The sequence below is a fragment of the Eublepharis macularius genome, chromosome 5 (assembly GCF_028583425.1).
Source record: "Eublepharis macularius isolate TG4126 chromosome 5, MPM_Emac_v1.0, whole genome shotgun sequence".
In the NCBI taxonomy this organism is placed as follows: domain Eukaryota; kingdom Metazoa; phylum Chordata; class Lepidosauria; order Squamata; family Eublepharidae; genus Eublepharis; species Eublepharis macularius.
In genome coordinates, this window is record NC_072794.1 from 169,817,660 (window position 1) to 169,832,101 (window position 14,442).

The 14,442-nt window shown below is 47.7% G+C and overlaps 1 protein-coding gene across 1 annotated transcript; it reads right to left on the minus strand.

Annotated features, from left to right (window-relative positions):
- Window positions 1-222: 222 nt before the first annotated feature.
- On the minus strand, window positions 223-12,262 carry SLC52A3 (solute carrier family 52 member 3). The gene is made up of 4 exons (XM_054981446.1): window positions 12,200-12,262; window positions 8,315-9,421; window positions 4,401-4,524; window positions 223-435 (listed from the first exon to the last, which is right to left on the minus strand). Exons 2-4 carry the CDS (start codon window positions 9,379-9,381, stop codon window positions 223-225), a joined length of 1,404 nt encoding a protein of 467 aa, XP_054837421.1. The 5' UTR covers window positions 9,382-9,421; window positions 12,200-12,262.
- Window positions 12,263-14,442: the final 2,180 nt, after the last annotated feature.

Here is a 14,442-nt window from a genome sequence, read left to right on the forward strand (position 1 = left end):
AGGGTGTGCGCTGCACATGGCTGCCAAAGGGCTTGTACGGATCAAGGGCACCAAGTCAGCCACGCGTCCTCTATCCATCTTCATTTTTAAAAATTGTACTACTGGCCAGCCAAGGCAACTGTTACTTCCCTAGGTGCTAAGTCTCAGCTACTGTATCCGTGGGTGATAAGCTTCATAACATTCAGCCAAGCCTCTCATTACAGTTTCTGCCTCTTTCCAAGGTCATGCCGGGCACTGGAAGCTGCAGAAATCAGCCGATTTGAATAAACTATAGATGTTGACGAGCGGGAACATGAGCAAAGCTCCGAGCAGGGATCCCAGCTGCTCCACTGCTCCGTACCACACGAGGGCGCTGTGGCTGTGGCTGCGAAGAATCACCCCCATCATAACTTTGACATAACTGAGCGTCCCGGTGAACAGAACCCAGCACATAACCTGTCGGGAGAAAAAAGGAAACGCACGTGCATAAATTATTGCAAGCAATCCTACAGTGTACCATTCCCTTTAAACCTGAGATATTTTTGTTAAACTGTACAACCAGAAGAGCTGGATAAAGACCAGAAATGTTTCATAATACATGGAGTAACCGCGGCAAGAATTCTACTAGCATTTTATTGGAAACGGCCAATAATACCTCAGCAGGAGCCAGTTGGGTATAGTGGTTAAGAGCAGCAGGACTCTAATCTGGAGAGCCAGGTTTGATTCCCCGCTCCTCCACTTGAAACCAGCTGGGTGGCCTTGGGTCAGTCACAGCTCTCTCGGAGCTCTCTCAGCCCCGCCCACCTCGCAGGGTGATTGTTGTGGGGATAATAATGACATTCTTTGTAAACCGCTCCGAGTGGGCGTTAAGTTGTCCTGAAAGGTGGTATATAAATCGAATGTTGTTGTTATTATAATAGCGAAGATAATGGAAAATGCGGAAACGGACAAATTAACCCTCACTAAAGAAAGGACAAATGGAAGAAGAGTTTGCTGCCCCGTGGACCCCTTTTTACAACTGGATGAAAAACAAATATAAAGACCTGAATGCAGTAACCATATGAAGGCAGTATTGTAATTTGCTATCAGTAATCACAGTTGAATGATTAAGTAGATAAGTAGAATGCTGATTCAAGCAGACTTTATGGCTTTTCTATTATGTCTCCTTTTCCTACCCCTTTCCCCTATCCCCATTGCTATGAGAAAACCAATAAAATATCTAATAAAAAAAATGAAACACACATGAATGTCTGTATATATTGGGGTTGCCAAGCTCCAGGTGGGGTCTGGAGATCTCCTGGAATTACAGTTGCAGAATCCAGTCTACAAAGATCAGCTCCGCTGGAGAGAATGGCTGCTCTGGAGGGTAGATTGTATGGCATTGTACCCCCGCTGAGGTTCCCCCCTGTCCCCAGACTTTGCCCTCCCCAGGCTCCACCCCCCAAATCTCCAGGGATTTCCCAGTCTGGAGTTGGCAACCCTAGCAGACTGTGCTACTCTGGATAATCACCCCAATTCTTGACACAGTCACATGGAACAGGTTTGGTAAGAGGGTTTCTACTATTATTGGACCAAGAAAACGTTCAAACCACATTTTGAGTCTGGGAACCAATGACATTGCACCTGAGAGTGAGAGAGGCAGCGTTGTGCAGTGGTTAGAGGGTTGGACAAGGCCTGGAGAAACCGTCGACCAAATCTGCACACAGCTCAACTCAGCCTAACCTAAAATAGGGGAGAGGAGAGGAGAGCCACGTACGCTGCCCTGTGGGCCCCGGAGGCAGGGTGCTATAAAAACGGTGTTGATGAGTATCTGACTTGCATCAGGGTCCAACTGGAATTCACAGCCAAAAAAACCCAAAACACTGACAAGTTTTGCCGCATTTGTTTTTTAAAAGCTAATTGCAGCTGAAGGGTCCCCAACACTGATGGAATTTCCCGATTGTGTCATGAAGAAGTGAGTTGTGTGACTCACGAAAGCGCATACCCTACCACAATTTTTGTTCTTCTTATAGGTGCTACTGGACTCGTGCCATTTTCCTAATATGCAAACCCGGCCCATTAAAGGAAAACACCCAAAGTACCCTTCGGGTACGGTGTCCATCCGTTGTCCTCATGGGGTAAATAACAGCTGCAGGGAGGAATTCACATCGGAGAAAAGGCCCAGAAGAAAGAGATAAACACTTTCGCAAATGCCGCCTCTAGGATTGCTTTATCAAGCGGTCTTTCCCGGTAGGGCTGCCAACAGGTCTGAAGAGAATGTCCTGCCTCTTCAACAGAGGCTCCATGTGTGGAAATGAACTGCTGGAGCTTTTCATCATATGGAGGTAAACAGCCTTACGTTAAGCCTCTATTAAAGGGGAAGGGTATTTTTCCTCCAGGCAGTTTGCAGCCGTATTCCCCGGCTATTTAGTTGCTGGGAAAAACTGATTCCCAAATTGTTTCTAATCCAGCTGGAGAAATCTTACATGTATCCCTATTTCCCCCCAAGAAAGATAAAAGCAGTTCGGGATAGTTTTATCAAGTGGCAGGGGAGGAAAGGCAAGTATTCCCCTCCCTCTCTGTTACTGCACCTTTCTGCTCCTTGATAAAAGCAATCCTGTTGGCTAAATTTACAAAAGGAAAAAAAGGCTATTTAAAATAAACACAGAGGAACAAGGTGTAGTTGTGGGAGAGAGAAACTTGCAGAAATCTGGGATCCGTTCTGAGGAATAAGCAATCTTCAGAGACAGAAAGTAAATAAAAGCTGCCCTCCTTCAAAAGTGAATTAATCATTCAAACAGTTATTTATTAAACAGTGTGTTCATATTATTCAGGAGGGCTTTCATGCACATATAATAGGGCTCTGCTGTAAGGAAATGGTTCAAGAAGGCCCTCTGATAAAGGGGTGGGGACTGTATGCAATACTACTGTGCACTGGCTGTTACTGTCATTTATTATGTAACGTTAAATTGCTTAGGATTCAACATTTATTCAGCTCTCTATCAGATTTCTGCTTATTTTTACATTTCTGCAGTCTGTACCCTATTGGATTGTTTATTGAATGTCTCAGCGGTTGATCACATTGAATTACACTATGTAATCTACCTTGAGTCTCAGTGAGAAAGGTGGACTATAAATAATGTCAATAAATAAATAAAAAATTGTCAAAATGTCTCTGGCTTCCTGTGAAGACAGATTCCCCGTCTATAACAAATGGGGATACTTTTTAAAATAATAATAACATTGTATACCACCCTTCAGGACAATTTAATGCCCACTCAGAGTGGTTTATAAATATGTCATTATTATCCCCACAACAAAACACCCTGTGAGGTGGGTGGGGCTGAGAGAGCTCTAAGAGAGCTGTGACTGACTCAAGGTCACCCAGCTGGCTTCAAGCGGAGGAGTGGGGAATCAAACCCGGTTCTCCAGATTAGAATCCTGCCACTCTTAACCACTACACCAAACAGAAAAATAGTATTTCATAGGGGGCAGTTTGACAAAAACATCCATATACATACCGGGGGGGGGGGGTGGACTTTGACTAGGAATCAAGATTTAACAAGATTATTAAAATGCACCTTTTTATTTTGAAGGGCAAACTTTATAGAAATGAAATCCATAGAAGGCCTTTTCAGTCTCCCCGAACACTCTATTGCTGACCACAAACTACCCACCTTCAGTGTGAGACCCCCTATGTGAAATTATTGGGTTACAATTTATCAGTAGGTTTAATTGTATTATAGTGGGGTAGCCATGTTAGTCTGTCATAGCAAAATTTAAAAAAAGCCCAGTGGCCCTTTAAAGACTAACGTTTATTTCAATATGAACTTCAATGAGCTCATATTGAAATAAATGTAGTTAGTCAAATATGGGGCAGTAGGGCTTTTATTTTAATTGGGTTCTAGATCAAATCAAGCCGGAATTCTCCTTAGAAGCTAAAATGACAAAACTGAGGCTACCGTGCTTTGGTCACATCATGAGAAGACACGGTTCTCTGGAAAAGTCAATAATGCTAGGAAAAGTGGAAGGCGGTAGGAAAAGAGGAAGACCTAAAACAAGATGGCTGGACTCAATAAAAGAAGCCATGTCCTCCAGTTTGCAGGATCTGAGCAAGTCTGTTAGGATGTTTTGGAGGTCTTTCATTCATAGGGTCGCCATAGGTTGGAGGTGACTTGACAGCAAATAACAACCAGGGTTTAAACAGAGATGACACCTTTCACAGCCAGAAGTGGAATTTAACTGCTTATTATAGCTGGGTAAACCTTGATGACAGCTGTTGGGAGCGGACACAGTGTTCATCTGCTATACATTTTGAGTTTTCTACAGAAATGTCACCAAATATACCTCTGGCACTTTCGGAAGCTGTTCTCTGAGTCAGAAAACAGAGAAGAACTTAATGAGCTAGGAAACAGCCAGAGCTTTGGGGGCCGAGTACTTACGATGATTGCATCCCCCCACGCCGAGTGCTGCAGCAAGGGACAGGGGCTCATGGCCGCCATCGCCATGTTATAAACTCCAAAGGCAGTCCCAGCCAGCGCCAGGGTCCCCAGGATGGAGAGAGATCTGTGTGGCAAAGCAAAGGCAGGAAGAAAGTGAGTTTTATTGTTCACCTTCTACTGTTTCCAGTTATTTGATTTATTGACATTTGATTTATTTTTATGAAAAGGTTTCTGACACTCTCCAGTAGAATTTCAGGCTGTAAGAGTTTTTGCTGTGAGCCAGTTCAGGCATTTGTATGAAGAGAGGGGAATTCTAGATTAAATAAGATAAATGCCCCCAGCAGAGTTTCTCAGAACTTCTGCAGGCCTCAAAATGGAGAAATGAACGGCAGTGTCTGGTCTGGCTGGATTAGAGTTGCTAACCTCTAAGCATGGCCTGGAGATCTCACAGAACAACCTCTGATCTCCACACTACAGAGATCAGTATCCCTGGAGAAAATGGCTGCTTTGCAGGGTGGACTGTATGGCATTTTACCCAGCTGGGGACCTTCCCCTTGCCAAACCCTGCCCTCCCAGGGTCTACCACCAATATCTCCAGGGATTTTCTAACCCAGAGATGGCAACTCTAGGCTGGAGGCTGCTTCGTTTAAAGGCCAAGAGTCTCACCAGAAACTGAAAAGGGGAAACTGGAGTAGCGCACTTTAATGAATCAATTGGTGTCATGAATCAGTTCGGGGCACAATTCAGTGACACGTACTCCTTACAAGCCCCCTCTGAACAGGAAAGGATAGCCTTGGAGGGCTACTGTCAGCTATGAACATGCTGACCCCAGCGCTGCTATCAAAGCCACTGCTCGGTTCTAAACCAGCCAGTGGTGACAATGGGTGACAGACAAGCATATTCCATTGCTGTTTCTTCCACAGGTGGCATCTGAGCCAAGCAACACGCCCAGTGCCGCTCTGGTTCAGCTCAGGTTCTCCCTGAGCCATCTTAATTTCTTAATTGATCCCTGTAAGCACCCCACACACACCTTCTGTGATAATGTGTACCATAGTCCTGTTCTCTTGAGTTCTACCCGTTTCTGTTCATTAGTCTCTGCTGGTTTTGACTTCATAGAAACGCTTCCAGGCTAGGATGAGCGCCTGGACACGGATAGCCCAGGTGACCCTAATCACCTCTGTGCCCCAGAGAGCACTTCGTTCAACCGGAAAACATCTACTGGTGGTCCCTGCACCCTAGGGAGACTTGGCTGGCCTCTACCAGGGCCAGGGCCTTTTTGGTCCTGGCCCCAACCTGGTAGAACTCTATGTCTGAGGACACACGGGCCCACCAGGATCTTGTGTTATTTAGGTGGGCCTGTAAGACAGAGATGTTCCTCCAGGCGAATGGTTGAGGCTAATTTTAGCCCATCATTGCCAAGCCTTCCTCCGGACTCCCTCTACAAGGGGTATGGAGAGTCCACTCCATCTGGTTGCCCCGAGAGGGGTACAGTATTTTATCTGTTGCTGTTTTTATGATTGATTTTAAGTTGTATTTTAATCAATGTTGGATCTCGCCCTGTGGGGAGGTCGGGTTAAAAATAAAATTAAAAAATTATAATAATAATCTCATCACATCTCAGAAGCTAAGCAGCGTCGGATGACTTGGCCTTAGTTAGTAATTGGATGGGAGACTGCACATGAAGACCAGGGTTGCAGAGGCAGGCAATGGCAAACCACGTCTGTTCGTCTCTTGCCAGGAAAACCCCACCAGGGGTTGCTATAAATAAGCTATGACTTGAGGGCACCCTCCACCACCAGGATGCTAGAGCAGGTTAATTCTCAGGGCCAGAATGTGGGATTTCAAGAGTGGGCAGACCTGACTGTAAATGGAAAAGGGTGCATACAGGTGTACACGTGGAAATGGGTTCACCCCTCTTAACAATCTTCCTTGTGGGATCGGGCTCAGCCAGTGAAGATGCAAAATTCAGCACACACAAAAATTCCTACCAAGATCTTCTCTCTACATATATCTGTAAATGTTTCAGAGCTTAAGTGTGCCACCACTGATTCAAAAAGGTTTAATTATGTCTCTTTTACCTAGAATAAAGGAACCTCACAGCCCCCCCCCTGCACCCACCATTCAGTCATTCTACCAAATACTACAAAGCCTTCCTATATTATAAATCAATAATAACAACAACAACATTTGATTTATATACCCTTCAGGAGAACTTAATGCCCACTCAGAGCAGTTTACAAAGTGTGTTATTATTATCCTCACGACAATCACCATGTGAGATGGGTGGGGCTGAGAGAACTCACAGAGAGCCATGACTATCCCAAGGTCACCCAGCTGGCTACAAGCGGAGGAGTGAGGAATCAAACCCAGTTCTCCAGATTAAAGTCCCACCGCTCTTATCCACTACACCAAACTGGCTCTCTAACTGTGACAGAACTAAGATGAGAGCCCTCAGGGACAGGAAAAACCTGATGCGTCCAGTGCCCTGGACACATCACGGACAAGACCACAAAAAAGGCTTCCATGTGAACAGTAATTTAAATAATCCTAAACTGTATTGCATTTTCTTGTCAGTATGGAACAATGAAGCATATTTTCAGGACTGGAGATGAAATGGTCTGCATCACTTTCCTGGGAGGCTTAGCTGGGGCAGCAGGCCAGACAGAGTTTCTCATTGGCCCTGTGCCTGAAATCAAATAAGTAAGGAATAGTCAATCATTGAATATTAGTGTTGGAGGAGGAGACAGTTCAGCAGCAGCTCTCTTAAAAGTCTCCAACCATTCTTAAGTCATCCAAGTGCCGGTTCTCAAGGAAAGGATCTAAAATTGGGGGTCTGACCTCTGGCATGGAAATCATTAACTTTACCCCTGGGGACAATTCAATTTTTATCAAGACCAGGGCTTTTTCTCAGCAGGATCTCCCTGGATCTGAGATCCGGCACCTCTGAAAAAAGATCACGTGACTGGTGGCCCCGCCCCTGGTGCCCAAAGACCCATGGGCCGTCTCCCTGGGTGGAGCTTCTCCTGGGCTGCCTCCTTCCTCGGCCTCTTCCCCTGCCTTTCTCTTCCTCCCTCCATTTCTCTTTCTTTCCTTGCTTTCTGCTTTTTTCCCTCCCTCCCTTTCTCTTTCCATGTCTTTTCTTCTTCCCTTTCTTTACCTTCCTTCTTGAGGTGTCACCGCTGCCTGACTGGCTGAGAGGCAGGCCAGGAGGGAGAAGAAAGGAAGAAAAAGCCACTCTCCTGTTGCCCTTCCCACCGCCATGCCAAGCAAGGGGTGAGAGAGGGAAGGAGGCGTGTGGCTGGCTGGAGACAGCAGCAAAGGAGCAGCTCGGCGGGGTGCTCCCCCCTCAGCCGCCCCACAGGGAAAGGTCCCCCATTCTGCCCACCAACTTCACGGTGGTGTTGGTGGAGAAAGGAGGAGTTCCCGAGGGGACAACCACGAGGTCACTTCCTGAGAAGGAGGAGTTCCCGGGGGAACAACCACGAGGTCACTTCCTGAGAAGGAGGAGTTTCCGGGGGGACAACCACGAGGTCACTTCCTGAGAAGGAGGAGTTCCCGGGGGGACAACCACGAGGTCACTTCCTGAGAAGGAGGAGTTTCCGGGGGGACAACCACGAGGTCACTTCCTGAGAAGGAGGAGTTCCCGGGCGGACAACCACGAGGTCACTTCCTGAGAAGGAGGAGTTCCCGGGGGGACAACCATGAGGTCACTTCCTGGAAGTGAGGTCATGCCCTGGAAGTGAGGTCATTGTGTGTTTCCAGTGGTGCATGTGCGCTTTGCGCACGCACATGAAATAATAGAGAGATCCACCACCTCTTTTCCCAGAAAAAAAGCCCTGATCAAGACCATGTAAATATCTAGAGCATACACTTCCAAGGAACATGAATGGTGCCTTTTTGAGGAGGGGGTGTACCTGCTAGGCAGAAAGGTGGCAATGGTGCACGCAAGAGGGTTGGCCATGGCGCTCAGTGTTGCCGCGAGGTGGTAAGCCATGTTGCTGTACGGCAAACATGAATAGCTTTGCACAGACGGCAGGATGCCGTTGGTCAGCGAATTCACCCAGGCGACAACGAAATAGATGAAGGCAAACTGGGCCCGAGAGTAGGTGGCCTTCTCTGGGTCTCCTTTGTCCACTTCTTTGGTGGGGCTAGCCATTTGCCCATCCACAGGGTAGTTTGTGAAGACTCCTAACTCTATGGGGCTTTGTCCGTCCACGGGAAGTTTCTGGATTGAGTTGAGGGTGATGCTGCTGGCGCAGAGATTCTGTGCCGAGAGTTCCCACACCTTGGGCAGCCGGTTGAGGAAGAAGAAGGCCGCGAGGCAGGAAAACATCATGGCGGAAAGGATGATGAAGAAGACCTGGCTGGAGAAGTTGGCGGGGGAGTATTGGGTTTTCATAAGGAAGTGGACCTCTTCCACGGTCACATTGCCGAGGGTTGCCCCGGTAGCAGTTGGGTTGTTATTCGGTATCGTTACGTTGACACAGCTAGAAACCCCCGCACCCTGGGCCAAAGCGAAGAGGGCAGGGATCAACCCACTGAGGCCTTCGCCGATGAAAAAGGTGGGGATGTATTGCGGGTGGAGGCGCACCATAAAAGGCAAGAAGGTGACAGAAGAAGTACAGTCCACCAGGGAGAGGAAGAAGGCCAGGATGAAGAACGCCGTGCTGTGCGGCTTTCCGGCCACTAACGTGGTATAGTTCCACAAAAAGGCCAAAAGGAAGCAGGCCGCAGCTCCCAGGGAGACCACGACGCAGACCACGGGCACCTCGCTCAACATCCGGGGCTTCCATTTGTGCATCAGGGTGATGAAGAGCGGCCCGACGTTGGCCAACTGGATGATGATGATCAGATACGACGGAAGGTACCAGCCCTCCGGAAGGTGATTCACCAGCAGGGGGAGTTCGACCCACACGCCGTTGATGGCCATCCAAGATCCTGTCCCGAAGATGCAGGCCAGCAAGTGGGTGAGCAGCGCCATGGTTCTTGAGTGGCCCAGGCAGAGCAGAGGAGGCTAATTCCTGTTGGAGAAGAGAGGCAGGTTAGGGGAGCAGGGGGGGGGGGACACACAAAGGTTGCACCCAGCAATTCTTGCCAGTCCAGACATCACAGGAGACGCGGGTGGCCAACCTCAAGGTGGAGCCTGCAGATCTCCCAGATTTACAACTGATCTCCGGATGACAGAAACCAGATCCCTGGAGCAAGGTAGACTCTATGGCATTAAACCCTGGTCCCTCCCCTCTCCGAACCCTGCCCTCTCCAGGCTCCACCCCAAATTTCCAGGAATTTCCCAGCCTGGAGCTGGCAACCCTAACCAAAGCCCCTTGCTCCTCTCCTGTCTGCATATCATATTTTACTCTACCCTCCCTCCAAGAAACTCAGGGCAGCACGCATGGTTTTTTTCCACTTCTGTTTTCTTCTCACAACAACCCTGTGAGGTAGGCAACCCTGGGAGAGAGTGATGGTCAATGGTCACCGGGGAGAACGATTCACAGAGATTTGAACCTGGGTGTCTCAGAGCTGAGTGCGATCCATCACACCATACTGGCAATAGTTTTGCCCCTTTGAGTAACCCTCTAGTAGAATCAGTTCCTTTAATGGGTTTAGTGGCATTGCTGTCTGCGTATATGACTCTACTATTTCAGCAACCTTTTTGCTTTTTTAAGAATATTATTGAGTTGTGTATTCCCCCCTGTAATATCTTTCTTTATTGTTCAATCGTCTGGAAATAGCTTAAGAAGAAGATCCAGGTTGGTGGACTCTAAATTACAATATCCAAGTAGGACGTTTTTCACTTCTTCACATTGTCGGACTCGTGTGTCTAAAGGGCCATTTCTTCCCGTACATTCCCATGCGCCAGTTGCAGGCCTCAGGCTGCCCTGGTTAGGAACTGATATTCCTGCATAATCCGCCTTGAGCCTCAGTGAGAAAGACAAACTACAAATAACCTAAATAAATACATTTTCCATCATAGCTCTGATAGAACAGACAGTGAGGAGGGCATAACCTCTCAAAGAATTTAGGAGGTTTGTAAAAGTGTGTAGGCTGCAGGAATTTTAAGAGGCAGCGAGTATTATGTGTAAGGGTTATCATACTTTTAAATACTGTACTTTGGTCACATCATGAGAAGACCGGATTTTCTAGAAAAGTCAAGTGGAAGGCAGTAGGAAAAGAGGAAGACCTAAAACGAAATGGCTTGACTCAAGAAAAGAAGACACGTCCTCCAGTTTGCAAGATCCGAGCAAGTCTGTTAATGATAGGACATTTAGGAGGTCTTTCATTCATGGGGTCGCCAAGGTCAGAGGTGATTTGATGGCACAAAACACAACACAGTTTTTTTAAAAAATTGAATTTGTAATCTGCTTGGAGCTATCAGAAAGGAGGGATAGAAGTATTCGGATGGGATGGGATAGGATAAGTAGAGGAGAGCCTTTCAAAAGAAAATCCTCACCTATCTATGGTAGGGGTGACCTTCGCTTGGCCCTATCATTCATTCATTCATTCATTCATTCATTCATTCATTCATTCATTCATTCATTCCAATTTGTATTCCACCCTTCCCACAGCCTGTAGGCTCAGGGCAGATCACATACATCTAAAACACACAATAACAATAATTTACATTCGATACATTTAAAATCACTTAAAACAATAATACAATATTTAAGTATTTTAAAAATCCATATAAGGCAGCACCAAAACAATCGATCGCTGTTACCCATCAATCAATAATTCACATTCAGCAGAGCAGCCGTTAGGTGGGGATGGTTCTATACAGGGAGGGACTCAATGTCCTCTATTCGGCCAATGGGGGCCCAACTCAGCCCCGAGCATACGCCTGGCGGAACAGCTCCGTCTTACAGGCCCGGCGGAAGGATAGCAGCTCCTGCCGGGCCCTGATCTCATTGGACAGAGTGTTCCACCAGGTTGGAGCCAGGACCGAAAAGGCCCTGCCTCTGGTCGATGCTAAATGGGCCTCCCTGGGGCCAGGGACCACCAGTAGTTGTTTATCTCCTGATCAAAGCGTCCTCTGGGGCACGTACGGGGAGAGGCGGTCCTGCAGATACGCAGGTCCCAGTCCACATAGGGCGTTATAGGTAGGTACCAAGACCTTGAATCTGATTCGGTACTCCACTGGTAACCAATGCAGCTGGCGTAATACCGGTGTTATATGTGCACCACCGGACACCCCGGCGATGACACGCTCTGCTGCATTTTGGATCAGTTGTAACCGCCTGATCAGACTCAGGGGAAGCCCTGCATAAAGCGTGTTACGGTAGTCTAACCTAGAGATGACCGACCATTGCTTGGACCACTGTAGTTAAATTGCGGGTCGAAAGATAAGGGGCAAGCTGTCTGGTCTGCCGAAGACAGAAAAACTGAGGACCTGGTAACTGCTGCGACCTGGGCCTCCATATTCAAGGAGGCATCCAGGACAACTGGTGACTTTACAACTGGTGACTTTAGTTATGTATTTACTTCATTTATACCCTGCCTTTATCCCAAAGAGGGACCTAAAGTGGTTTACATGGTTCTTTCCCCCTCCTTTTTTAACTTTCCAGGGCCAGAATGACCACGAGGTCAGAACAATCGCTTTGACTTCTGCTCTTGGCGGGTCGTCCTGTCCTCAGCACGAGCGAGTGTAGCCGTGCTTAAAGAAGCACATATGGAGACACAGAGGCATTTATCTGCATCCCTTTTGGGGTCAGCCCCTGGCAACACCGTCCTGGCTTAGGGACGGGCGCTGAGTTGCAAAGGACCTGGCTCTCAGCTCTCCCCTCCCGACTGGGATTACTCACATCTTGGGGCAACTGATGTCCTTTTGTGCTTCCTGGTCTGTGGTCCTGAAGTCTGTCTCTTGAACTGCCAGGGTTAAACACGAGGAGCTTAGTTTGAATCCTGCACAGCTTCACTTCTGAAAGAAGCCCCAGCTTCTTCCAGGAAGGAGAGCTGTCCTTCACTGCAGGGGAAGGAATCCTCAAGCTGTTCCAGTCGGGATCTCCACGCAAACACGGTGTGCTCAGACTCAGTTGCCACACAACACCCCAAAACCACTGAGGCTGGGTTTTTTTAAAAATTAAAGGAAGTGCTTTTTAAATACCCGGACCTTTACCAGCAGCTCCGCCTTGAAACTGGAGATGCAGGAGGCCAGGTTCTGCCCTTTACACCTGGTTTGCTCACAGGAGAAGAAACACGCACAGAGTGATGTGGGAGTTGTCGAGCCAGTTGGGCCAGGTGTTTTGTCATTGCTGATGGCCAGGCAGCGATTGCACCTGGAATTTGGCCCCGCAGATTGGACAGGCCAGGGCAGCAAGCGCCTTCAGAATATTATAGGGATCCCTCAATGGCAAGTCTCATAGACGGGACAGGACAAAGCAGATCCAGCATGGCTCACAATTCACCTCTTGTTGAAAGTAAGACCTTGTCGATCTCTGTTCCCTCCTTAAATCCCGCCCTCTCCAGGCTCCGCTCACCTTGTTACAGAGAGAGGCAAGCAAAAGCCAAGGAGAGCGGCTTTCCCACCACTGTGCCAAGGAAATCCATGCAGGTTGATTTCTTTGCTTGTCAGGCAGCTATTTTGGCTGCCAGAGCCCCTGTGCACAAAACGGTGGCCACCCTCCAAAGAAGCCCCAGGTGCGAATCACAGTTGACCCTCAAAACTCACTGGGTAGCATCCATGCAGAGGAAATGGACTGTCCCTGTCTGAGACGTTCAACTAGAGAAGCTGCACTTAAGTATCAGTGAAGAAGATGCTCAGCCTAGAGAACTGGGGGTATTGTTCCTTTTTTTCCTAGAGCACACATTTTTATGTATTAACTTCATTGATACTCCACTTTCTCCCCAGCTGGCTTGCAACTTTCTACCCTTCTCCAACGTTCAGCTAAACATTAAGAAGAACTTCCTGATAGAGCGGTCCCTCACTGGAACAGGCTTCCTCGGGAGGTGGTGGGCTGTCCTTCTTTGGAGGTTTTTAAGCAGAGGCTAGGTGGCCATTTGACAGCAATGCTGATTCTGTGAACCTGGGCAGATCATGAGAGGGAGGGCAGGAAGGATTACGCCAGGGCTCAGTTCTTGTGGCCCCTTCTTACATGCTCAGGGTAACACCAATCGCCACTTTGGGATCAGGAAGCAATTTTCCCCAGGCCAGTTTGGCTAGGGATCCCGATGGTGTTTTGCCATCTTCTGGGCATGGAGCAAGGGTCACTGGGAGTGTGTGTGTGTTTGGGGGGGAGAGATAGTTGTGAATTTCCTGATTTGTGCAGGGGGGTGGACTAGATGACCCCGGTGGACCCCCTCCAGCTTTATGATTCTATGATTGTATCCTCACAACAACATCCCTGTGGGGTAGGTTAGGCTGAGGGTGTGTAACTTGCCCAAAGACACCAGCACATTTCCATGGGGATTTGAACCTGGGTGTTACAGATCCTAGGCCGACACTGTAACTGCTACAATATGCTGGCCGAAAAATGAAACCACATGATTTTGTTCATCTGCAGAATATGTAAGGCCAGTGGGCATTATTATCTCCAGTGGAGAAAATAATAATAATAATCTTCAGGGCAGTTTTGGAGTCAGGAAAATGGAGGGGGGGGAGTCTGAAGTTCTTTCATCCTCTGCACTGAGGTCCTTAACTAAACTGGGCCACTGAAGAGTTGAGGAATGAGTTCCCAGCAGCGGCTGTCATATTGAGGACAATGAGAATTGTTAAAAATATGACATCTAGTTTGGCTGTGATACCCAATCCCATCACTTCCTCCTTTACCCAAGCAGGGAAACTTTGTCCACGGTTGAAGGAGGAAATGTTGGGAGACTGTAACGATTCATGCCAACATTTTTTTTCTTCTGAAAACAAGGAAATGTAAGTGAGGGAAAGATTAATGAATGAGACAGTGGCAAAGTGATATAAATGATGATACTACTTAAGACCTATAGGTCAAAGGAAGAGAGAAGGAAGAAAGAAAGAAAGAAAGAAAGGAAGGAAGGAAGGAAGGAAGGAAGGAAGGAGGGAGGGAGGGAGGGAGGGAGGGAGGAAGAAAGAAAG